Genomic DNA, 26,810 nt, shown 5'->3' on the forward strand with positions numbered 1-26,810 from the left:
CAAACCTTTAGCGGAAAACTGTAGAAAGTTTCTGTTGACAAACGTTTTTTTTATTTAGCTAACAGCTATAAAATAAACAAATACGTTTGTTTCTTGAAACACAGCTAAGGAGAACCAAACTATGGAAATTATCAGAGGTAGTTTAGATGACATTTCCCGACCTGCATCGAGTGACCAAACAGGTTGCCGTGTGTCCAGCGTGTCATTACCTCATACTGACAGAATCTGTCCTACAACTCCCTTTGCCCTTGTTGTTTTGACCAACGATGCTGCTGATATTCAGGTAATTAAGTAAAGATGATACATTGGCAGAACTAAAATTGTGATTATTTTCTTAAAAATGTTTACAATTTCCAATAACTTTAGAAAACATTTCCCTGTAGATCCAAAGCAGCTCTGAAGAAACTATAATATGTACCTCAGCCAGCGGTCCTGACCAAGGTAGGTGTTATTTATAATGTGCAATGGAGTGTTTCACTCACTTTTAGTATGGTCCAGTTTTATAATTAAGTTACTCCACACAGTAATGGAATATTTATGCTTCTTTAAGGTCAGTGTCACGTTGATGTTACGGATGAAGAGAAGGAAGATTCAGAACTACAACAAGCCATTGAGGAAATGAAACGACTTGATGAAATACTGTCTGCAAAGATAAGCAAAGAAAAAGAAGTCAAACGTCAAAGGAAAGAACTTCAAACAAAACTCTGGCAAGAACTACTGGTAGGTGTATTCACTCTTCTTACATTACCAGTTCACTGGACCAGCAGCACTGTTTCTGACTACAAAAAGGTGTTCACTCTTTTCACTTATGGTGTGATGTTATACTGTGTATTTTCCCTGCAGCAGAATAAGCCAGAAGGTCGGTCTGAATGTGCCCATGAAGCTTTGAACACAAGGCTGTTTTTGGCCCTTGAAGTACCCAGTGGTAAGCATAAACAACAGTATACAGTATACAGGCAACAGTGTTGAAAAGTGTAGGACATGTAGTCACTGTGAGACATCTAAAATATGTTTTTTATCTTAAAGGGACAGAAGAAGAGGAGGACAGCGACTTTATGCCTGTGTTTGAAACTCAGGTTCCTTACAGTGACCATGACAGGCACAGCCAACATTTGGAGCAGAGTGAGTTAGTGAAAATCAAACATGAAAGAAAATGCAGCACACACATTTTCAGTGTTTCCTTCATGCGTAAAAATATATGTTCTCAGTTGTACTGCCTATATTGCGCACTTGATGGCACCATGAGCTCAAGGAACTTGCATCTGTTATTTTTCCACTGTAGGCTGATGCAGACAGTAGTGCACTAACTCAGATATTACAGCAGTTTTCCAGAGGTGAAAGCAACAATTTACCCACTGTGTGACTCATGAACAATTTACTGATCAAGCTCTTGTGGTTTTCTATGATATTGATCCCTTAAGGAATAAAAAAGTTCTGTTTTTCCCCCAAAACAGCGGCCCAGACTGTGAAGAATTCAATACATTTCTCTGTACAGAGACACTTAGGCAGTCAGCCGCTTGCTATCATGGGGGTTTGAACCTCTTACAATTCTAATGAAGCACAGTCTTCCCACTCTCTATGCCACCTTACAGCATTAGATTAGTCTAAATTTTTAGAAATGATTTATACTTCACCCAGTTTCGAGATTATTTGGGCAGCTGCAAACTTTAATCATGTGGATCAGATGACAGAATAAGAACGCACGACTGAAAAATGACTGCTGCAGAAATTCTGTGATTTTTTTTTCTTTTTAATCAGATTTTGCTAATGGTTATTATTAAAGTTTTAACTTACTTTCTCAATATTTACCTTCTGGAATCTAAAGAGTGGCTTGTCTGACAGGTGAAAAGAGGCCAAGCAGCTCAACAGAATCATTTGAGACTGGGGAAGAGCAATTTGAAGGCAGCCACTGTGAAGCTTCCAAAGGCAAGAAAAAACAGAAGGACTTTGTCAAGAGAAACATTGAGGTATGTCAAAGTTCACGTTGGGCCAAAATGCAGTGCTGCGGTTTAATACATGACTTAGAGCAAGTCTCTTGACTGTTTGTTTTTCCAATGAGGAAAATATTTGTTTGTAGTTCAAAAGAAAGACATATTTTAAGCCTGTTAGAGCACCACTGAAAAGAATAGAAATGTGATGCAAATAATAATTTTCATTGTCTTTTTTCTTTCCAAATGTTGTGTAATGCAATAGCTAGTAAATGGTGAAGGGGGCCAAGTGCTTTTGACCCAGGCAGAGAAAGAGCGTCTGGCTGAGCTCCTCCGAGAAATAGACAAAGAGGAAGAGGACAGTGCCAGAGGCGCAGACAGAGAGGTAGGCTGACATGAAGCGCTAACAGGCAACATATGCTGTAGGACCAGTCTCTCTTTTTCAAGTTCCTTAATACTTCCCCCTCATGTCTACAGGTCTTATGGTGAGCAGCACTGCAGGAGATGATCCCATCCACTGCTTCTGCTACCTTATAGTTACTATATTTAAGATATAGTATGTTAACTGTTTTGTAGAAATATTGTTTTCAGGGTCTACTCACAGCCTTTTAAGGCAGTCTCTGTCTTCAGTTTTATTTTTTTTGGGACCTTATTTGCTGGAATGCGTGTCATTATCTAACATTTGGAACTTTTGAATGATGTTATTGAAGACAGTTTTGAATAACTCAGCCACACTTTGGCCCACAGAATAGCACACACAGAGTAACATTGGTCAGATATTCATGTTTTGATGAGTGCTTGGCAGCTGAGACAGCCTCTGGGCAGAAGATTCTGACTCCTCAGAGCAGTTCTGATTATGAACCAGATGTGAGGTGCCATATGCAGTTCATATGGCACATTTTAAGGATTAGTTTTTTTTATAATCATACAATTTCCTTTTTGGTGTTTCTGTGAAATCCAGAAGCCAGGATCTTTCATATAGCCTTACTATAAGCTGTAGTTGCTCTCATAGTGAGGGTATGCTGATAGAACTTTAAGCCAAAGAGAATGAGGCCTCTTGTTTTCCTCTGATGGCTCTTCATCCTGTACCACCTGGAGCAGTAGACCATTTCACCATAACCTAACTTCAAATGATTTTATTCTCACGTTTAATTTGCTTTAATATCCCTTTTGGCAGCTGTGAGGCCAGTTTGAAGTGAGCTGGGATGAAGCCTGTTGGGGAGTGAGAGGTAGAACATAGTTACCTTTCACATACGGTTCCATTTAGCCTGACCCCGACAGCTCTGCATCCGTGAGACAGCTTGGCAGTGTTTTTTTTTTTTTTTTTTTTTACATCTTGCTACTCTATTTATGATGTTTGCTTTGACTTTTAGAACAATACTGGAGTAATTGTGGCGGCAGATACCAAACTGAGGGAAGTGCAGATGCTCTGGGTTTTTTTATTGGCTCAGAAGAAGACTTCCTGTTATTGCTAGGCCTGCTATTATGAATGGCCATAACGGAGCAAGCACATTATTTATGTCACCAGGACTTTGGCAGTGATCTGTCTTCAGTTCTGAGGACATCACCCAGTTCTTGGCAGAATCCCTCAGGACACATCAACCACAAGCCGCTGCTCACTGTTTTCCGCACACACTTTTTTGATGTTACTGACTGTCATCCTTACAAGCTCCACAGTTTTGTTTAGTTCTGGTCAACTTGGCGCAATAAATCAGTAGCAGTCAGAAATCGTAGAACATTTTGGGGCTGGAGAGGTGGAGCACTGACATTCACCTCTTACCTATAGGCTCAGGTTGATACTATATGAAAGTAGGAACAGTAGTTTTCATTTTGGGGATTTAAGAACAACCATGTGATGATTCTTTTGAAAAATGAACTGACTGATTTTTTCTAGAGAAATCCAGATTTGGCAAAATAATGTAGCAACGTCCCTTCTCCACCTGGGGCTTGTGTTGCATTTCACCCCCCATCTCTCTCCTCTCATTTCTTGTCTGTCTCTGAACCATGGACTGTCCAATGTGCCAAAGAAATCTTAAGGAAGAAGTAGTAATAGTTGTCGAGAGATGATAAGAAGATTGATACCACTCTCATGTCTGTATTAGAACCTGCAGCCAGTTAGCTTCTCACTCAGCAAGGAAGCATAAAAATACACCTCTCAAAATGACCAGGTATTCATTTACAGATGGAATCGATTTAATGTCAACTTAGCTATCATGACTATACCATCAGTGAGACAGAGTAATGCTAAGTAAAGGATGAAAATATATATATATTTTTTTTTTAGGCTGAGCCTACATCTTGTCTTTTAGGTCCATTATAAGTGATGGTGTGATTCTGTAAATCTGTCCATGACATTTTTATGTTCATGTCTGTTTAATACCGTATATATTTTATGCAATAGTCTAAAGACATGTAGACATGAAGACAAAGGGCAAACTGAGGGCTTTCTAACGTCTATGACTGAAGTATGCTGCAAAATCCAAGCAAGCCGCTGCTTGTGTTAGTAGCTCGATCAGAGCAGATCTGTGCATTTGAAACACGACTCGGGATCATAAAATTTTGTGGGCTTCATTTGTTAACTTTTGGCTTTGTGCGGTGCTCCACCTAGTTTACAGACTCTACTGTTTGCTGTTTTCTAATGCCAGTTTTCTTCTCGTCCTCCTGAGAACATTCAAAGGTTGCGGCTGTGTTCTTTGTAGAGTTGTGCTCTTCTTTGGCAAGATAGCCTTGCTGCAAGATCTTACATCACCTTTGGGCCGTGATGAGCTCAGTACCCACCCACTGTTTCCCACAGAATATAATGGGAGTCTCGCTGGGACCCACAATCACTGTGAGGAAGAGACAATTATCAAAGTTTTGGCATTTGACTATACTGTGTGGAGAAGTGAATTCCAAGTGCTAAGCCCTCCCTGTTTCGGACATCACTGTTATAAGGTTGCTGAATAAGCAATAGATGAATACTATTTATCAGTCCCTCATTTAGGTCACCTCAAAATAAAGCAGGCTTATACCCAGTGGACAATGACTTATTTCAGTGATGCTTTTCTTCCAGGAGGACATGTGGGCTGTGTCATTCTTGACAGGCCAAGGTTACACCCCAGAGCCCTCTGACCTGGAGCAGCTGATTGACATTGACTCCAAAATGCGCCTCCTTCTTCCAGCTGAAGAATTTCTCTCGGTTCAGAGCTCCTACACAAACTTTAGTGAGCCCCAGGTATGTTTTCAACAGCACTACAGCACTATAGCAGTGTGTTTTCTCAGAGCGCCATCAGACACCATCCAGGGCTGCTCTGAGATGAGGTCATTATAGGGTCAGCTCAGTAGGGCATCGATGGCAACATCTTGTAAAATCTTTTGTTACTGACCCTCGGGGAGTTACACCCCTATTCGTAAGTGGGAAAAAATAGTACTGTGTAAGATGCTGGAATTAGGAACTGTGGGTTGCCTAATTTTTCCATCCACATTTCCACAATTCCATAGGAAGGCCATATTATAAAGCCTCTGGTGCTTTATTTCCTGCTAGTAAACCTAGTGTAAAAAACGTTCTTAGACTGTTGCTTCATTATTAAAGGGACTTTATTCTTTCCATATGAGCAGTGGTAACATGTTGAGTTAGTCCATGGTTGGATTCTATATTTATCATTTTCATAAATTATCTTTATTGTTTTGTTTTTTTGTCTGTTGCTTAAGTTGCATTTATATATTTAATAAACTTTGAATTAAATTGTACCACTAACGCAAGCCATAATGCTCACCCTTTATATGCTGCACATTGTCTGAGTGATCTGTACATCACTACCACATCAGTGGAGAACCAACTTCACAGATATTTACAACTGTAAAAATTTTCCAGGCCTTGGTCGTGAGGTTGGGCCTGCTCCTAGACATGAGCTCAGTGAGTTATCTCAGGACCTTATCTCACTGCATTTTAATGCCAGATGGCATGCTCATCATTTGTGTAGCCTGTCAGTGGAAAATGTTTGATGTTTTTGAAGTCGTAAAAACTTTATAATGCAGTTTCGAGAACCCAGGGTGCCATTTTCTACTATCACTACTGGATGTAGACAAGGAAAAACTGCAGCACTTGAATACCAGTGCTGGAATAGGGCACGATCTATGTCAAAATGTTGAGAATATTTATGTCACTGGTCTAATTATTTCACTTTCCATTCCCATATATATATATATATATATATATATATATATATATGGAAATGGTAGTAAAACAAAGCTTAACGTTTGAAGTTGAGGTACTGAAGTCATTTATGTTGTGCCCTGCTGGTCTTCAGTGGACCTAGTCTGATAAATCTGCCAGACAGATACAGTGTATCAGCCAACACTGGTATCACTGAGGAAATTAATTATCAGATTATCACTTGTCAGATTTATTAAACTCACAAATATCGATGTTAGTATCGGCCTCAAAAATCCAGTATTAGTGATCCAGTAGTAGAATGGGATGTAGCTTTAGAATAGATCAAAGTAATACGCAAAATTCTGTGTTGCATGTAGGGCTGCAGTGATCAGACAAATAATTTCAGTTCAATTCAGTTGACAAAAAATTAATCTGTACCTACTTTCATAACTGATTAATTATTTAAGTCATTTTTAAAATAAAAATGGCACAAATGTTTTGCTTCTAACTTCTCAAATATGAACATTTGCTGGTGATCTTAGTTTTCTATGACAATAATCTGAATAGTTTGGGATTTTGGACCACTTGACAAAACATCTTGGGTTCTTTTTCACTGATTGATTTCCCTGAAACAATGATTGGATTAATCGATAAAGCAAATAATTGTAGCACTAACAGCACGAAACACTGAGAACATACAGGAGCTGTTTCAGTGTGAAGTACAGAAAGTCGGCCTAGAGATTTGAGAAAATATGATTGAACCCATTGTCTGATGAAGATGGACTGAATCTCAAAAGCCCGGTTTTTACTGCGAGATTTAGCTGCAATCAGTTCCACTGAGAGTTGATTGAGCTCAACCAGATGTGTAGATGATCAATAGTTGAACTCCGGGGAGTGCTTAGATGAAGATGTGACTCATTGCCTCTTGAAATTCCCAGACATCATAAATAAAAGTTTAAACTAGTTATAATGACTGAACTGGTGCTATGGGTGAATGAGTACAACACTGCAATAATCGTGACTGTCGAGTGAGACTTTTTTCAAAATAAGGCAATACTCCCTTGTGCAAAACACTTTGGCACGTGATGTGGAGCCGACTTTTGGCCAATAGTACACAACCATTGACATTACTGGACAGCTGGATGTGTTAGTTTGTGTAACCCACTTTTCCTCCCTTCCCACCCTTTAATCATGTTGTCGGGTTAAAGGAGTTTGAGAAAGTAAAATTCCCCATCATCCATCCATCATCTGCTCTTCATTACTGCTGAAACGTCTAATGCAGGCATGCCTATATGAATTAAACAATGACACAAGACTTTGTGTCGTAAGTAACTGGTTACAGATGATTCACCTTCAGACTGCTAATGACAAACAATTTCAAATTCACTGTATTCTAGTTTTTTCATGTAGTATGTAAGACGGTTGGGGAACACCACACCTGTAGGGCTTAAAAAGTAGCTGTTTTTCTTAAACTACCTTAATTCCTCCTTACTGTTGTGGTGTACATTAAAGATATACAGCACACACAATAAATCTCTCTCAGAGCCAGTCATTCATTCCACATGGGGGACCATAAATCCTAAAGGTGGTCATAAAAGTAAATATGCTTTTGTTTTGCGGTTACCTTTCTTCTCGGGAGCAGCTTGCACCAGTCAGAGTTCCTAACAGAAACCATTTGGACAGCAGCTCAGGAATCTGCTTGTTTGCCTGCTCATTCCAGAGCAGTCTCTAATGTATACAAAAGAGATCATCATATCTCTGTTTCAACACCACTGAAACTGTTTTCCCCTGTGATATTAAATCATGGCCTGGATTTGCACGTTTGTCATTGTCTCTTGCCTTCTGGCTACGTCGGATCGATCATCTGTCACGTTTTACACGGAAGAGGGAATTATTCACGTCTCCCCAGTGAGCACTCGCTCATAAAGGATCAGTCAGGGCTTCAGAATCAGTGACTTCAGAACCTGGCGGCATCCTTTCCCAATAAGTAGTGATTGATATCCTGAGGAGAAAAAAAAAGCAGCCTGTGCATTCCTATGCAGTCATCTTAGTAGTAGCCTCTCTCTGGTTAAGTGAGTTCGTCGATTGAGCCTGTGAGGGTGGATGCAGTATGTGAGGCCTGGCACCAGCCGGTATACTGCCACAGAGGAGAGTCAGCCCCCCATCAGAACCTAATTACAGAGCCCGTGGAGGTGAAGGAGTGCCAGCTCCAGAAAAAGAACAAGGCTTCCCCTTTCATTTGGAGGGATTAACACGTGCAGAACGGCTTCCTTACATATGAAGGCTGCTGTATACTAAATTGAAAGACCAACAGCCCATATATTACTGCTTATCATCTATTTGGAGCAATATATTTTGTACAGAAATATAAGAAAGCGTACTTTGTACTTTTTTTCTACAGGGGAAAATGTCTTGGATAGAGGTCTTCATCTGTGGATTCGGGACTTTAGACTTGCATGTTTAGTGATAAAGCACATATCAGTGCACTGGGATCAGCTATTTGTCCTTGAAGGTCTTTCTCTTTCCGTCTATATAAGGCATTGCAGTGGCAGGTGCATATTGTATCGAAGTGTACTGACTGATAAGGCATAGAAAAATCCATGTCATCGTGCCATTTACCACAGCATCAGTGTTTATGGAAGCACAGTATCACTCATCACATGGCCAAATGGTGAGTCACAGTGAAAGTCTTGATGGGAAAAAGTCTTCCTTTCCTTGCCTCTGGCTCTTCCTTGATGATTTTTGATGATAGGAAAAAGGTCAGGTAGCCACAAACCCGACTTTAATGATCTGGATTGAATGGAATCAAAACACGACTTTAAACACTGTTTTACTTGGACAATTTGAGTATAGTGCTTATGACAGCATCGCTTCTTGTGAATTCTTTATTCTTCTCCCCTATTCTCAGGCTTCAGCTGAAATAGCCTTCCAGTCATTAAAAACATCTGTTGGCACATAACATTAATGTACAGTACACCCCTCCTACTGTACCACTGTGTGGTAATGCCTGCACCACCCACAGCTTGAAGCCAGAAGAGGGGATTCTGTCATGAACATTAGCTGGTGTCGGGTGTTTGGTGACATGGGTGTGTAAGTATTTGTATGTGTGTGTTTCACAGATCAGAGACATATACCATTCTCTCACATGTGGCTTTTTTGAAAGTGTGGTGACAATGAAAATTAATGAACGATATTATGGTTGTAAGTCACTGTCCTGTTGTGTTTGTTCACGTCAGATGCCTCCCTTAATCAACAGGGCTTCAGCTTCTTGTGTGTTTGCATAGTAACTCCAGCTGTGTTTTTGTTGCGTATTGGCTGGCTATATTTTGATGTAAGACGATGAGGTCACTTAGTCACACTGTGTGGTTGCTGATGAGCACCCATGATTTTAACTACAGCAAATGTTAAGTGAGAGAGCAGAGCTTTGGGCAGAAAACGCCCTTTTGACCAACACAATGCGGTCAGCAGACAGTTTGCAAATTTATCTTATTTAGTCCGGTCATATAATTAAACATGTGTGGAAAAGCTTTGGTCACGTTATATTCATCGAAAATGTAGGTTAGTTCTTATTTATACATCACCAAATGCATTAGAATTCATGACATATTCATATTGTTCACTCATGTGATACAGGTAGTATACAGGCAATATACTGCACAAGTATGTGCTTTGACCTCAAAATAAAACCACAACTAGAAAGTAAAAAAAGTAGTAGAACAATATGTTTCTCCTTAATAATGATGGCAGCAGGACGACCCGAAAGACAATTTATCCTCTGTGCTAAGGAAGAAACTGTCCTCTCTGGAATATCTTGTCCATATCCCTAATGAAATATTGAAAATATGCTAATTCACAACAGAAACTCATCACACTAGTAGCCAGCAGTGAAAAAATGTGCTCTTATTGTGTATTAGCATAAAAACACCTAAATTTACCCATTGAAAAAGTCTAATATCTTTGACACCTCTGTGGTTTACATATTTTTCTGATGGCTGGACAGCTGCATGGTGAGAATTTAGATGTCAGGTTTGTCATGTGGCATGCTTGGTGTTTTTCACAAGATTAACTTGGCTAAAAAGAATAGCCTCCACACCCTTCCCCACCCTATAATTCCCATGAGACCCAGTTTATTGTCTTCTTATAAACGCCTCTCCCACTGGTGTTATCCACAACAGCAGTTGTGTTAAGTGATTTCAAAGGTTTTTCCTTGTCTTGCTTAAGATCTAACTTTTGACTATTCCACTCATTATGACACCCCATAGTGGATAATTTAGGCACAAAGTCATCTGTTAGCAATAAACCAACCTTAAAATATTTGCTAATCTCCCGTCTCCATGGCCCAAGTTAAATACCATTCAAGTATTTAAGAACATCATCACAACCCACTATTGTTTATATTTCAATACATGGGCAGAGCTCACCATATTTTAAAGGAATAATTTGACATTTTGGGATATATTACTTTCTTGCCAAGCCGAGAAGATCAGTGCTACTAAATATGCTACCACCAGTTAGCGTCGCTAAGCGCAAATGCTGGAAACTGGGGGAAAAAACTCAACTGGCTCTGTCCAACCTTGTGTTCAGAGTGAACATGCTGTGAATTTTCTGGTGTGGCGTACAAAGTCAATAGAAAGTCTCATGCCATGAGACATGAATTCACCAAGGGTGGTGCAAACTAATGCTAGCTAGCTCTCTTAGCAAACATTGGCTGTTTGCATCAACATAGACTGCACAAACGGTCCAGCAGTCAAATTTGCATCAATGATGTGAGGTAAAAATTTGGAACACAGCATTAAACTAATTACCACGTTGTATCTCATTCGTTCAATTATCACAAAAAAACGTGTACAAAGATATGTTGTGGTTTCAGACATAGCTTGGCCGGCTGTTAGCTGGCTAACTCCTCTTGTAACCATTACATTGACAATTCTCACAGTCCTATGTTTGTCTATGAAAAAAGTACCATAAGCTTGTGCAAGACTGTTAGCAGCTGAAATCTAGGTCAGATATTGTACCTTACAATACACAGCTCACTGTGGGACAAGAAGTGCAAAAAGATGCCTGGATGCTTTTTCCCACCAGATGCTTTTGATAAACATTTAGCATGGTCTGCTTCATAAGCTCTTTGTTCAAATTTATTTTGTCTGTGTCATTATTTGGCAAACATTAAAATTACCTTATATTAGCAAAGGGAATGAAGCAAAGTGATAAAGGGCTGAGATGATCTTATGAGTCTCTCTTTAACAACAATAAAATCGTACACTGAATTATTTACAAAGGTTTGGAGGGATTACAAATGCATTTTTTTTCAGAACCCAAACAGTGAAAACTTCAAACAGATCAAACATTTTTTGAACTTCGATTGCTCTTTGGATTATGCCAAAGATTGTGAGAACACACAGGTGGTATAGATCTTTTAATCCAATGTCACGTTCAACATGCTTTTATGATTGTGGGATGCACCAGGAGGTTTTGATTTGTGCAACAGTGATTGCTCCAGACCACCCTCAGTTCTGAAAAAAACACAAGTATAAAGTCCAGATGACCCACAAGTGAATCTTCTAATACTTCAGGAATGTTCAGCAATCACCAAGTCATCTACCAGGGATCCAAAATACTGATGTAAAGTCATAAGGATGGGGAAAGGAAATAGACAACTTGGATGCAAAGAAATATTATATCTGGGACGTTTTTAAGATGGTGATATACAAACCCTCACATCGTCTCTTACGGAGCAGTACACACAGTTCTGTGCTCTAAGTTCACAGAGAGGGGGGAAGGGGGGGGGGGTATGGCGTTAAGACTTTCGACTTTGTGCAAAGCAAGTGGTGCAGAATTAAAAACATTTGTTTGCATTACCTTGCTTATCCAAGTGTCAGCATGCAGGTAGGTATATCATGTATGTATGGCAGACAGCTGTTCTGCAGCACCTTTGCCTCAGAACTTGGCAGATGACTACAGGTCATAACTGGGCAAAATGTCAGTCTCAGAGAGAAAGAAATAAGAGAGAGAGAGAGAGAGAGAGAGAGAAGGACATCAAGAAACTCAGCCATAGCTTCCGAACCGCTTACTCCTGAGCTCTCACAGGGAGTGCTCGTGGCAAGGCATGTGGACAGGCCTTGGCAGGTAGCCTGGGTCCACGTGGCATAGCCAGAGCTCCTACTATACTTCAGATTTTCAGAGAGGGAGTTAAGGGAGAGAAAATAGAGAGATGCAGAAAGAGAAAGCGATAGCTGGTGTTCTGAACAACACCAGCCATCTCTGGGTGAGTCAGTGTGGCTGGCTGTCTTTGATAATAACAGCTCTGTCCCTTTGCAGTGTGTAGCCAAGGGTCATTAACAAAATGCATTGTCCTTAAATAAAGGGGAGTATATTTTCCAGTCAGTAGGAATCAGTTTCTACATACAGTAAGTAGTCTGTCAGTAAGTAGTTCACTGAGTTAACAATTATCAGATGAGTATTTAATATCTCATGCAAACCAATACAATAGTGCTATGTTTATGAAGCCAACAATATTCAGTTTTTGTTGACACAAGGCCAAATGTATATAATAATTATAATATTTTTTAGGCTGAAGCTATAGTCAACATACTGCATGGTACTGAAAAGTGGCCTTTCAAATGTAATACAGTCCAATACTACTACACTATCACTAGCTACGAAATACAGTACACTGTAGATTTGAATCAAAACGAAAGGAAATATTGCAGGGCTTTTTTATTGGACTGCATTATATTGCTAAGCAAACTGGTAACTCAGTGAATATCAAAAACATGAAGTTTTCATTGTTTGCGTAGCCTGTTTTTTAATGACTGAGTGACTTAATGTGACCAACAGACATTGTTCATTTCGCAAAGGCCCCCAGAGTCTAGGCCCATGAGCACTTTTGTGGCTACTGCATACTAAAACAAACTGCTGTTTGAAATGTTGGCTAGCATCCACATCACATAAGTGTTTTTCAAGAACCCATTAAGTCATTATATTTTCCTTTGTTTGTTTAGTGGAATCCTTTGCATCATGTTTGCAGAAATGACCCAGAAGTCTTTGTTTTCCTTCCTACGGCATGGGGCTTCTCCACCTACTTTTGATTTTAGATAGTTCGAAAAAGGTGTCAAGAACTTTGTTGAAAAGGCCGCATGTTGTATGAATTAATTTGTTTGGAGTGTGCAGTAGCTTTTATGAATTTACTGTTGACACTTGTTTGGATTAGCTGCCTCTGAACACACTGGCCTTGTTTTGCTTGTCTTGAGTGTGTGAACAAGGCCATCAAGCTGTTTCAGTGGTTCTTGGTCTGCCTTTGAACATTCCTCCTAAACACCTAATGTAAGAGTGAACTGGAAGCAACCGGTGGCCTGGTACACCCATGTTTATAAAACACATTTTGCTGCAGGATGCAAGAGATACTTACATGCAATGGTGACCTCATAATTTGTCTTGTTTTCTTGCTGTTTATGAAGTACATCTGAGAATGGGTCTGCATGAGAGGATCCAGCTGTTATATTTTGTAAAGCGCACCACACATGCAAACCACAGTGGAGCAGAGAAGAAGCTCCAGGCTATGGCTCTCTCCATTGTCTAATATGATTGGTGTGATATGATTATATGTTCCTTTAATGGGAACATCAAGCTATAGCACACTCAATATTGCTGAGTGTGAGGCATCCAAGATTTGTTTTGAATTAGTTTGAAGTGAAATGTTTGGCATGAAATAATCTCCACTATTATTCCTATTTCGTCACTTTGGACAACAGCAGATCATCCATCAACTGCTGCAGCTGTTTCACAATGAAATGCCATGACAACCTCTGAATGGAATGTATTGCTTCTATTTGAAATCATAAAATTGATCACAGGATATCAATAACTACTTAATAAATGTGAAAGGCATGCTTGATGTAAGATATCTGGAGGTCATACAAATAATATACTAACAATTGTTTTGCTCATGGCAATTGGCAAGTCATTCTGTTTTTCTTTCTTCATACTGAGGGAAAGCAAAATCTGAACCATGAGGTAAAACAAGGACAGCTTCTCTGGAGTCGTCATATCATGCATGAAAGACCTTTTCTCTGTTTTAATAACATTTATTATGAGTTCAAGGTGCACTTGGCAGTCAGAGTAATAAGTACAATGCTGTACTTCAGATCTACTCATGACACTGCTTTGACATCAAATCAAGGGGCAGTGATTTGATATTTCCTCAACAGGCTGAGCTACTTTTCTTTTAAGAGTGAATCATATTTAACATGTTTGTCCTACTTAAAAAAAAACAAAGTCCAGATCTTCACGGCCTCTCAGGCAGTAGTGTGACCCAGATAGGTGATGTGATTATTGGAGCTCTTCAACAGTATGTCAAGTGGCTACTCTGAGGAGAGCCAATTACCAGCATTTGGCTGATGTTCAAATAAGCAGAACCCCAGTCCTCTGTTTGGAAGTCACTCAGTCTGACCTCCTATTGAGTGAAAGCTATCACACATTCCAGGAGAAGAAGCACACATGCCATAATGTATTGGAACAATCACTGGAGTCTGTAGAGTTCAAGAAACATTATTCTCTCAGTCCTCTCCAAGAAGTGAATCATTACTACAATTTGACTGGCACATGAGCAAAGACTAATATATGGTTTTGCCTTGCCAGTGCCTTGGAAATGGATCTAAAGTTGTTGCACTGATTTATTATTATTGCTTAATCAATTATACATTTACAGTTACTGTGAACAAAGTACTGTGGTTATTGGCCTTTTATGAAACTGAAAATAACCCCTATGTCAACCCTATTTAACACTTCTGATCTCATACAGTTTTCAATTGTCACTTGTCAAAGCAACTATATTCACATATTTTAAAGTTTACAACAAAATAATTTTTTTTTTAACTTTGTATTTCATTTCAAGCATTAGATCTGATGAATCTCTCGTGACACGGCCATATTACAGTTTGTTTCTTTTTTAACTATGCAAAGCGCTGTGGCTCAGTAGAGATGGGAAGTGTTCTTGTGGTTAGTTAGTCCACCACTTTGTTACAGATTGAAATGTCTCAACAACTATTAGATGGCTTGGCATGAAATGTTGCACAGACAGAGACTAAAATATCTTCACATCTACAGCATAGACTGGCACTAGACAGTGAAGCGTACTGACTTTCGTGATCCCTTTCTCTAGCGCCATCAAGTCCAAATATAATTTGGTTTATGACCAAATACCTGCAGAGCTAACTGTATTCCCATCAACCTCAGCTGCCCTTTCTGTTTAGTGCTGATTAGCAAATATCAGCACATATGCGTAAACTGTCTGTGCTAGCATTACGTTTTGTTGCTAGTTTCAGTGAGAGACACAGAAATGAACTTTGGGATTTTGTATGAGACTGACATGTGACCTGCTAATTGTCATAGCGTTTGCAACAAGCTATTGAAACCTCTCAGATTAGCTTGATTTTCTGTTATTGTAACTAAGATGTTGCTACTGTGAAAGAAGACAATTCAGGACCAATGCAGAGATAACGAGGGCGATATTGTCTCGTTTATTGTTGTAATTGGGGTCAGATTAGTAAGATTTATACAAAGGGACTGTGGACTTTCCCCTTACACTCATCAGAATTTAATTTGGCCAGAGAGCATTAGTTTAGTAAGAATCTAGAATGGCACTCAGTAGAGCATGTACCTCCGCCAAGACCAAACTGTCCTACACATGTCTGTGAGATCCAGATTATTGTCTGGATCTGCACCAAATTCAATGTCAAGGAAAGTAATTTAAAAAAAATTCCTGGATCTACCCCTTTAACTGGATCGACATCTAAATTTAATGGGGTCTTCCCTGGCTCATGCCCTATCCCTCCACCTAGTGTGGTGTAAATTGGTTCAGTACTTTCTGTGTAATCCATCTTACAAAATGGAAGTAAATATGTGACATACATGCCAAATTCATTCAAACTTAGGTCAGTGATAGCTTTATCATGATTAAACCTTGCAGACAATTTTAAAGTTTGGAGTCTATAGTTCTTCCAAAGTAGGGCAGCTGTCGTTTCCAAATTAAATAAACTGTTTCTCCCAAAGATTTGGGCTTTTTTAGAAACATGCATTTAGTGGTGTGAGGATGGTGGTAAAGCTAGACTTTAATTTTTATTTTTTCTGGTTGGAATGCTGTGTTTCTCACTCTGGTGCATGACAGGAGTCTGATCCTGTCGTGGTCCTGGCTTTTGTAGTCTGGATGAGGGAGTCTTAACAGAAGGGCTCTAGTAACGACCACTTAAAAGAGGCTTCAGATAGAAGCTGTCATTATTTCCCTATAGGGAGACAGAGGGCACTGCTAGGTGAGGCCACACACACTTCATAGCAAGTTCTTGTTTTTGCCAAGATTTAAATATTAAAATCACACTGGTATCATCCAGTTGCCTAAAATTTGTGTACATGTAATGTGTCACAGTACCCAAGTAGACATGTCTGTTTTGGTTATTAACAGGACAAGGCCAGTAGCGTTCATTCTTCTTCTCGACATACTGGCTGAACTTCCCTCCTACCCTGGGTTTAACTAAGATTACATCCTTAATCATAAATGTGTCATAACAGATTTAGCAATTCAGTGTTTAGGTTCATAATTTCTGCCGGTTCCCGCTGTCTCCTGTAACCTACCATTTCGCTGTATGCAAGTCCCTACTGAGATGTCGACATTTTATGAAGTATCCATCAATTTCAACATTATTAGATCATACATACGCCTGCCTGGCATCCAGACTAACCAAGAGAGATGGAGATTTCAACCACATGGCGCTGGACTGACACTCCAAAACCGTCCTGCGGTTGGCAACATCCTCTCAGACCCAACAATTTTTTGACCTAGCTGCTGCTTTTATAGAGTAGCAGTGCATTTTTAGAGGTCAAAATATGACCCCACCACAGGTCATTCACTGGTCTGTGTCTACAGTATTGTTCGTTTTGTCATGAATTTTCCATCCATCCTAAAGATATAAATGGTGGGTGGTTTGGGAAGGGATTTCACCAGTTTTACCAGATCTAATCTCTGGGATTTACCACAGTTATGCTCCCTTTTCAGCACCTACTGCTCATCATGCTGCATCTACAGAAGCTATTTCCTCATTGTGGTGTAGAGACTCAGTATCAGCAAAATACAGTATGTGACGGCCCTATTGCCTGTTTGAATATATGATATAAACCCAACATCTTAACATGAGTCATTTGGTTCTGATGACTTCACTTTGAATTGTTCTCTCTCTGTGACCGAGGCCCAGTGAAAAAGATCCGGCCTGTGGTCAGAAAGACAAGCTCCTCACTTATCAGCTGTCCATTGATGGCTCTCTAGGCATGACTCTCCTATTTCCTCCTGACCCATTTTCAAAGTTTTCTTTGGATGCAGCTTGTGATGCATTGTGTCAACCCAGTGCACGTGGATGCCATAAATGTGATTTATGTTGGACCCCATGTAGACTGTAGCTGAAGTATTAGACTTTCTCAGGCTTTATAATGATTACTTGATTATACTCTACAATCTGTAAAATGCAGGAAAGAACTGTGGCTGCATGCATCTTTAGGACATACCACAATGATGACATTTTGATAGAGATAAACACACTACAACTCCAGAGTGTTGGTGGGATGTACAATTTTCGCACAAATTAACTGTGATGAACTGTGTATGGTTTTGATTCTTATTTAAATGTTTCCCACAGACAGCCATAAGCTGTGAGCGCAGCTCTGCGAGAGCGCCCAAGCACGTCGACGTGTGAAATGTGTTGTTTGCTCCCTGTGAGAACCACTCGTGTCTGTTGTATATCAGGGCCGTGGCTCAGAGGTTGGTTGGAAGTGCGCTGGGGACCCGCAGCCAGAAGAGAAGGTCCTGCAGGATATAAAGGAGAGGAGAGGGCAGGAGAGGCGGCTCCAAGAGATCCAACAGCAGCTGGAGATCCTGGGCCACAGCCAGGAGATGACTGTGAGTTCAAAGCAGCTATGTTCATACACACACACGCACACACACACAACAAAACATATGCTCAAATTCACACGAGTACTTTATGTTGCGTTATTACAGTCCTCAGAGCTTGTATCTGTAGACACGTGTATGACAAATCATTACAAGCACACAGCTCATTCACAGTCATTCACACAGGGGGACAATGAAATCACATGCAATATTTGTGTCTCTGCAGGCCCATATTTTTTCCTCTTTTTTCCCCATTTTCTTTCTCTCTCTTTGTATCACTAACACACTCACTTCACAGTTTAGTATTAGTTCACAGCTGCATGAAAAATGTAGGTTGTTATTTTGACTTTTTTTGAGTGTTTTTTTTAGTTATATTTCTTGCTTTTATTTATTTGTATACAACCTTGATCTGAGGACAAGGATGGTCGTTTACTCCACTGATGGTTGTTTACTCCACTGATAGCTTTTTTGTCCTCTATGGTGTTTCATTACTTTTAATGTCCACACTCCATGGTGTTCCCTGGAAACCATTGAGCTCTGTCTGCTTTTAGGAGCCACTGTAGAATTACAGCCACAGAACTGTCGCTCTCTCTCCCAAAACCCTGTAGCTAAAGACACAACACAAGAATGTTGCAAGAACAAAGGTGAATAGTCCTGATTTCTGCTTCCTCTGACATTTATGACTCTAAATTTTGTGTGCACAGAAAGAAAAACATTACACATAAATGTATTGGTTTGACTTCGCCATTGTTCAAATGGGTGGCTTCTCTCGGCCTTGCGCAATAAACTACATGTTTGTTTCATCACAGTGCTGCTGTTGATGGAAGACAAATTCGAATGTATTATCCAGCATATCATTTCTAACACTGATGAACCACAATGTGATGTATACATGCCTAATTTAAAGATAAAAGATGCCCTTTCGACTCACAAACAGTAAGGTAATAAAAGCACTACGTGGCGGCCACTCCCTTACATCAAGCAAGGCACCATGCCATGCAACCCTAACCTATTCCTGGCCTAATTAAGGAGAAACAAATGGAATTTTTTGCTTATTAAGCCAAGGTTCGTTTGAGGAAACTGTTCTTTCATTATGATCACATAACATCAAAACCACCAGTCTCTTAACTGCTGGTGTAGCTAGACGCTCTTTAGCTGTGTGTCACTGCATTTTATATACTGTCACTGAATAATTGAACCCAGCCAGTGACTGCAATGTAAACAGCTATACAGACTGAGTGCTACTGGGCTTGTTTTGTAGTTAGAGGAGATTTATTTGTACAGAATTTGTGTGGGAGGGCACTGTTGAACAGTTTCACACAGCTCCGGTATACTCGTAAAGTTGATTTGTATAACATCCGTAACTCAAGTGTCTTCTCACAGTATTTTTGCACCTGAAGTGTTTTTACCAACCGCACAGGGTTTGTGTGGAGTTCTCTGGTAGATTAGGAGCATGATAACTAAGAAGGGATCCGTTTGTGAACAGAAAATGCTACCAATACTGGTTTTATGAAAATATTAGTCCATCATTTTTTGAAGGTGTATTGTTATTCTTTCAAGAGTTAGATGAGAAGATCATTAACATTCTCATATCTGTGCATTGAATATGATGTGCGAATCAAGAGATAGTTAGCTTATTGCTTGTAGTATCAATCTTCTCATCTAACTATAAGCAAGAAAACAAATAAGCAAATTTTCCAAAATGTCACACAGTTCCTTTAAGTACTAGTATTGGTAGCATTTTCAATTCTTCTCTTCTTTATTTTTAGTGCCAAAAGTTTCCTCTTTTAGCATTAATAACAACTTTATTTAATAATATATTGTAATATAGTGTAATAGATACAATGACCACCACAGACAAAAAATAAACAAAAGATAAAGATAAAATACTCGAATGAGGACAAGAAAGAAAAAAAAGTTTTATGAGCTAGAAAGGCCATTAAATTCCTGATATATAAGAATGGTATTGCCCAATTTGAAATGATACTCCTCCATTTGTGCAGCTTTTCAAAACATTGTTGCAAAGTGCTTTAGAACAAGATACAATACACAGTCATGATAAAAAAAAGAAGAAAAACACAAGTAAGAACATGGGGCCAGATAAAAACAACAGAGACGTGAATAATAACATAAAACATAGGACCTCATGAAACAGAGTGTATAATAAAAACAGGCAAAAATAGATAAGCAATAGATTAACTGAAGAAAAGCCATCCTGTAGAAGTACATTTTGAGGAGTTATTTAAGATTTAAAAGAGGAGACTTTGTTTGCTAACATAAGTTCCTCAGGCAGGGAGTTCTGCCTTATAGGAGAATTATTTAGAAAATCTGCCCTTTTCAAAATAATTCCTAAAACATGTATGAGAGTTGTGACACTGTGGCCCCGATGATGCAGTTTGTTTCCTTGTGTTAATCTGTCTACTTATAGTTAATGATGACAAAACTTGAAATGAATCCTGAATTCCAGAGAAGGAGGCTGCGTAAGAGGTTGACTGGGAATTTGTTTTAGGGATATGTTTGAAATAAAAATGTTTTATTGAAGTACAGTACATCTACAGACTCCCGCGATGGATTTGGTATTAAATGTTTTCCCTCCAAATGGAAAGCATGCTGCTTTGTGTTTAGTCTGGCCTGCTGCTGCTGGAGTGAAGCACCTATTGTAAAGGTGGAAAATGCCTCATACATTGTAGGAGTGACTACAGATTCCCTGCACTACTTCAGTTTGATTGATTCCTGTGTGTGATGTTAAGAATTCAAGTGTTTGTCTAGAGAATTACCTGATTTACCTTTTGAACTGATTTATTCAAACAAAAGCCGTGTTAAGCTGGATTCAGATCTGACACCAGTCATTTTGTGCGTCATCCCTGCTTCTTTCTCTCAATCCAAACAAGCCCCATTCCAGTGAAATTCACCTCTTTGCCAAAGAATCTACTCTTTCAACTTTGATTTTTCTTTTTTTTTGCCATTATAGATATTTGCATGTGCAGTAAAGGACTATCCTCGCCTTTCCAAAGAAAGGTATTGTTAGTTTGACTGTTTATTGTTCATTGTGTCATTGCTAAATCTGTGATACTCTGCAGCTAATCTGGTGCTAGTTTTCCTGCAACTTCAATTGGCTGCATTCCTAGATCAACTGCAAAAGGAAGGACAGTCCCAACATTTACGGTAAAACAGGATGGATCTCTAATCAGGCCAACATCATCAATCATACTTTCTCTATTACATCAGCATATATCTCTTATATTAGGATTCCCTAGTGCAATTTAACCTAAGTACTAATCAAAGGGCTATGCTTTTATGTTTGTATATCATACAAGTTCACAGTTGGCACATTGAATTTTTACTTGATGTTCTGGATTTCAGGAGATCACATCACTTTATATCCACACTTTTTTATATTCAATCATTGCATTTTTTAGCATTGGGGCTGGATTATAAAATAGTTCCAAATATCTCATGTGAAAACTCGGGTGTGTGTGATTAGCTGAGTTATAGTTATACTAAAACTACAAAAAGTAGTTATAGCATCATAAGAAACATTCATACGTACATACATACATATAAAAATGAAACTTGTAAACAGAGTCAAACGAAGGATGTTGATAGCAGTGCAGGGTATTAGGTGAACACACACACACCTATAATCCTTTTGATGCAAAGAGGGTTCCCACCCATGGCAGATCAAAGTTGGCCTTAATCTTTACAGGTGTTATTGAGCCCTTGAATGAATTGGCAACTCAGCAGTTTCACAACTCTTTTGGTTTGTCAGAAAAGAGGAGCCACAGTACATATGCAGGGTAAAATGTGTAAAATAATGGGGTAAAATGCGAATACTGGGATTCAGCCAGCAATCACTACAACAGACTGACTTTAATGAGGTTTAATATCTATGTTATCTTCATTATCTAACATTTGACAATGATGCCACAGGTATACTATAGCAGGAAGTATTGCTGGCTTGTCTCATGAGTTAGTCTCATGAGACAAGCCTCTTAATGGGAGCACATAGGGTGTAATGAATAGAATTCCTCCCTATTAGTGGAGAACTTGCCCCTGGGTCTGTGGCCGATAAAGCTGAGGTATGTGACTGAAGTCAGCGACCTTGAAAGCTGAGCAGCCCACGCTTGTGGTAAAACAGCCCTGCAACCTCTGTGTACAGGAGCCAACACCGAGCTGTACATAAGTGGTGGTCCACTGGGGGGCAGATAGCTGCAGGGCTGAACAGCTCCGGCTTTGTCAGATTCAACTCCTGCTTGGAAACTGATACTGGACAGTGACAGAGAACCTTCATCTTTCACCAAAGGTCAGGGCTTCGCCCACCCAGCCGTTGTTTGTTGGGAGAGGAACTGGACTCCTGTGTCCAGAGGGCAAATAACACATTGAACTCATCGTCATTTTGGTGCTATTCAAATGCACAAGGACAAGGAGTAAAGGCAGTGACAAAATGATAGTGCAAAGACTAGTAGTGAATACACCGTAAAGAGTTGCTAAACAGAACAGTGACACAGGTTTTCCCTTGCACTTACTTTCTCTGCACATGGGCTGTGTGTGGCTACAGGCCAGACTGAGACAGATGCAGTAAGCCTGCTGGGTCTGGATAGTAGGTGGGAGAGCTAGACAACAGGGAGCAGTATGAGATGTCTGGAGCATTAATGCCAGCAGTCTGACAATCACCACCAGACATATACATACACAGGGTGTTATTGATTTGACTTTTACTTTGTCTTTTCCAAGACTCACTGACTTTAGCGATGAAACATAAATGAAGGATGCAGCTCTTTAAAGTAGCTCTTGCAGAATGAAAGGGAGCCGGTTTGCCCAAGGCAAAAGCTGTTCTTATGATTCAGGGAAGTGCACATTTGTGGAGAAAAAGATGATTATCTAATAATGTGTTGGGTTGATGAGTGGCCACGTCAAAGCCATTTCCTCAATGATACATTGTTGTGAACTTGAGTGAACTTGAGAGAAAACAGTGTTTGCAAAGCGAAGATATCCTTTAAAGCATGTTATCCCAATGTCAGTCTCCCATTGTTATTACTTAGTAGTGTTTAAAAAGTTGCTATTCAATATAACATAGACTAGGTGATGGAGTACTGTCTTTCCATAAAGCTGTCAAAGGTCTCTGCCTTTCCCCATTAGGAGGAGGTTACCTGCATCTATAGCTTCTCTGCCTCCAGCTTGTATTTCACATGTTTATGCCAGAGGATGTATGGCTGGGAATAACTCCAACGTCAGCCTCCAACTGTAGCAGCTCACACAGCTGCACACTTCCTATGACTAGGGGCTGACTTTTTTTTTTCTTTATGAAAATGTATATATTTACATCTTGTGTATGGATACTTTTACCAAAGCCATGCATGATAGCTTAAAAACAGCAGTTTGCTTAGTTCTGATGAAAAGTCTTATTTTCTCCTGCTCTGTTCATCCTTTTCCTTGTGGACTCAGTCTCATAGTAATACTGTGTTTACACATTTCCAACCAGGCTCAACACAGTTGTTCCTGTCTCACTGATATCCCAGGGGAAGAGGGGTACTCAGACAGAACTATGGTACTCAGACAGAACTATGGTACTCAGACAGAACTATGGTACTCAGACAGAACTATCTCAATCAAATTTTCTTTGGCCAGCTTTCCTGTAATTGCGGTACTTCTCTCTGCTGTTTACTGAAATGAATGTGGCGTCTGCAGCGGGTGGACTGAGATGAGCTGAAGTGGCTCTAACACTTGAGTTTAACTTTCTCTGTATAGAGTGGACAGACAGTCAGACAGGAAAATACACATCAGTCACCCACAGACACCCTTGGCCCTCCTAGTATTAAGGGCACCTGAGGTCAACCACTTTTAAAGAGTCACAGCATTTTGTCACAGCAGTAAAAGGCACTCTTTCTTTCTTCCATCTCTTTTTTCTCTCCTCTCTGTAGGAAAGTCTCACTTGTAGTTCCCATCTCCAAGACGGCTGGTACTAGTTAAAGGCATTTCTGGCCATTAATACTCCCGCCAGTGGGGCACTTTTTTTTATTGCCCCATTCATGAGCACTCAAACACTGACATGCCTGTAATTGACCAGTGAATTCTTTGGGCCATATGTCTCAAGTTGCAGTAATGGCTCACTTATGTTTGTGTAAATTTATGTTACAGTTGCTATTCTAAGCAAATCATTTTTTTTCTATGAGCACGGTGTTAGCTATACCTATTAAAACATTGAAACAGAATAACCATGGGAGGGAAGCTAAGTGTATCCAAAATGCCTAGAGCCTAAGCATGTCATTAGTGTATGCATATGGTTATGTGCATGCATGAAGATACAGGATATGGCCCCCCTTTGCCATTTAGGTAAAGGTGAAGTGCACAGGCAAAGGACAATGTCTTGCTACATGCATGTCAAAGTACAAAAACAGTGTGCCCCAGTGTTACGGGGGCATCGTGATTCGCGGCTGGAATGTGTCCATGGTGTCTGTGGCCTGTGGTAGAAGATGATATGCCGCGTCTGGATAACCACAGGGGTCATAAATGAGTAACATGGCCCAACACGCCATGACCTAAGGGGTGTCATTACATTCTGGAGGACTTTGAACATGGACAGGATTGTCTGGTAGAGATGTCCATCAGCAACTGGGATCTGGAGAAGGGCTGGAGAGTTTCAGAGGGTGGTCTGGTCAGAGAAGGAATACAGATGATCGATGAAGACTATTAGCTTTAGCTAGCAGGGTAAATGAGACACAGGAATGTGATTTTGTCTCGAGTGACTCAGCGGGAAATGAGGCAGAGGTGAAAACAACTGCATGGGCATAATATTCTCTCCGTCTCAGAACAGAACGCCTGAGATGAGTCACACTGTGGTGAAAGCTGAATTTTCCTCATTCCCAAATTTAAATACAATTGAATTAGAAAACTTTGACTAGTACCTCTAGGCTCACTAGATAACACATGATATATTTTTTGTTTAATACATAAAAATTCATACAAAATCAAGATATAAGATAGCTAGCTGGATAAACCAGTTAGCTTAGCTTAGCCACAGCAGGCAATACCCTTACTACCCAACACCAAACAACTGGCATGTAAAGTTAGCCATTAGCAGTGAACAAAGTAGAACATTTAGCAGGTAAATAGCCAGATATTTCCCTCAGGATTTAGTGGAGATTCATTAGGTGTCCCGTAGCATGAATGCTCATCTTGCCTCCTGACTGCTGGATTTGTAAAAAGAAAATTGTTTGCTAACACTTTGGCTATGTCACTTTAATAAGGTGATAATTATGTGTTAACAGATTGATTCGCTTCCCTCAGGTGGGGAAAAATCATTTAATCGTGTATTAAGCATCTGGATCAGGGACAGAATTACTGGATGAGGAGATCCGTACTTTAAAGCCAGGGACTTTCTGTTTGGTGTGGGATGACAGCTAGAAACACCAGGACACATGCTTAGTGAATGAAGACAATGATTACTATTCAACGGTGAGATTTACGGTGTGGCTTTCCTGGACACGCTTTGGCTCATATCATGAAAGGTAATGAGTTGATATTACTGGAACAAATTGACTGTTGCGTCGCAGCTGTCTAAATAAAGTACAGGATTCGCACACAAAGATATGGCAATTAACTGTCTATGAGCACTTTTGGATAGGTGAATTAATCATGTCTGACCTTATTATTAGGAATTAAAAGTTTACATAGCCAAATAATATGAAATCAGAAATTACGCTTGCAGTTTCCAGAGAACACATCACTCGCATTGACATTCATTCAAATTGTGAAACCTTCCCCTATCCTCATAACCTAGTTTAAAAAGGCTGACTTTCATCCTTGAACTCTCATGCAGTCCCAGAAGGCTGCCTGCAAGGAGTCTGACTTATCAGTAGAAAAACAATAGTTACATCCAACTGGAAGTGTTTTTTCCCCGGACAGCTTCCAACTACGCACAGGGGACAAATGCAGCAGTGCAATTATTATGAACTGCCACTGTTATCATAGGTCATGCATTAATGTGACATGTTGTCTGGATTTGCCAAAACTGAGTTTGATATTTGTAATTGGACACATCTAGGGAGGATGTTAGGAAAATAGCAGCAGTTATGCTGAAAAATATTCTGTCATCACTTTAATAATAACACGCACATGTGTCCTTGATACTACCAGAGGTCTGGATTACCAGAGGTCTACTGTATGTGTCTGAGATGAAATGCTGGGTTTCTGTGTGGACACAAGTACATCAGCCCATCCAAACATATTCTTGACTTATCCTTTTAAAATCATACATACATAATGTTTCTTTCTTTCTGCAGGAAGAATCTGCAGACCTTACAGAGGAGCAGTTACTTTGCCTGCTGGATGAATGTGAGCTGACAGAGAGCTGGGGCCTGGACCCTGAGACAACTGACACCACACCATGAGACCCTACTAAGTCACATTGACTACATCCGTCTGAAGCCCTGCTTTCAGAGTGTCTGTCAAAATAGTGCATCATTGGACATATTTCACCTGAATAATTAGCTTTTATAGATTAATGTAGATATAAATAACATGTCTCATAGACAGTAACATAAAATCATTATAAATATGTTCCATAATGTGCTACAAAAATGTAGCTCTAACTTTTGGTCAATTGAGAAACGGGATGAGAACTGTTAATTTTTTTATCCTAATTGGTCTCCTGGATTGCTTCCCATTGTTTTTATTTGTGTCTATGTCTCAGCATGAGGAAAAAGATCAGCAGGGACACCCTTTGTATTAGGCTAAGTATCATAGATGAGAACAGAAAATTGCCGTCATTAAATCTAACAACCGGGTACGGCGGCCGCAGAATGTTCTACTGCAC

The 26,810-nt window shown here is 39.8% G+C and overlaps 1 protein-coding gene across 1 annotated transcript; it reads left to right on the forward strand.

Moving 5' to 3' along the window:
* The first annotated feature begins 98 nt into the window (after positions 1–98).
* On the forward strand, positions 99–26,385 carry fsip1 (fibrous sheath interacting protein 1). The gene is made up of 10 exons (XM_022751043.1): positions 99–283; positions 384–441; positions 551–720; positions 844–925; positions 1,027–1,122; positions 1,843–1,967; positions 2,194–2,313; positions 4,981–5,142; positions 17,852–18,004; positions 26,278–26,385. Exons 1-10 carry the CDS (start codon positions 122–124, stop codon positions 26,383–26,385), a joined length of 1,236 nt encoding a protein of 411 aa, XP_022606764.1. The 5' UTR covers positions 99–121.
* Positions 26,386–26,810: the final 425 nt, after the last annotated feature.

Source organism: Seriola dumerili, unplaced genomic scaffold, assembly GCF_002260705.1.
Source record: "Seriola dumerili isolate Sdu_G_001 unplaced genomic scaffold, Sdu_1.0 BDQW01000149.1, whole genome shotgun sequence".
Taxonomy (NCBI): Eukaryota; Metazoa; Chordata; class Actinopteri; order Carangiformes; family Carangidae; genus Seriola; species Seriola dumerili.

Bases quoted from the DNA above. Each gene is read 5' to 3' on its own strand.
- fsip1 (XM_022751043.1), top strand. From the start codon at position 122: ATGGAAATTATCAGAGGTAGTTTAGATGACATTTCCCGACCTGCATCG. The intron at 442-550 runs GTAGGTGTTATT...TGCTTCTTTAAG, and splicing joins AGCCAGCGGTCCTGACCAAG to GTCAGTGTCACGTTGATGTT. The intron at 721-843 runs GTAGGTGTATTC...TTTTCCCTGCAG, and splicing joins AACTCTGGCAAGAACTACTG to CAGAATAAGCCAGAAGGTCG.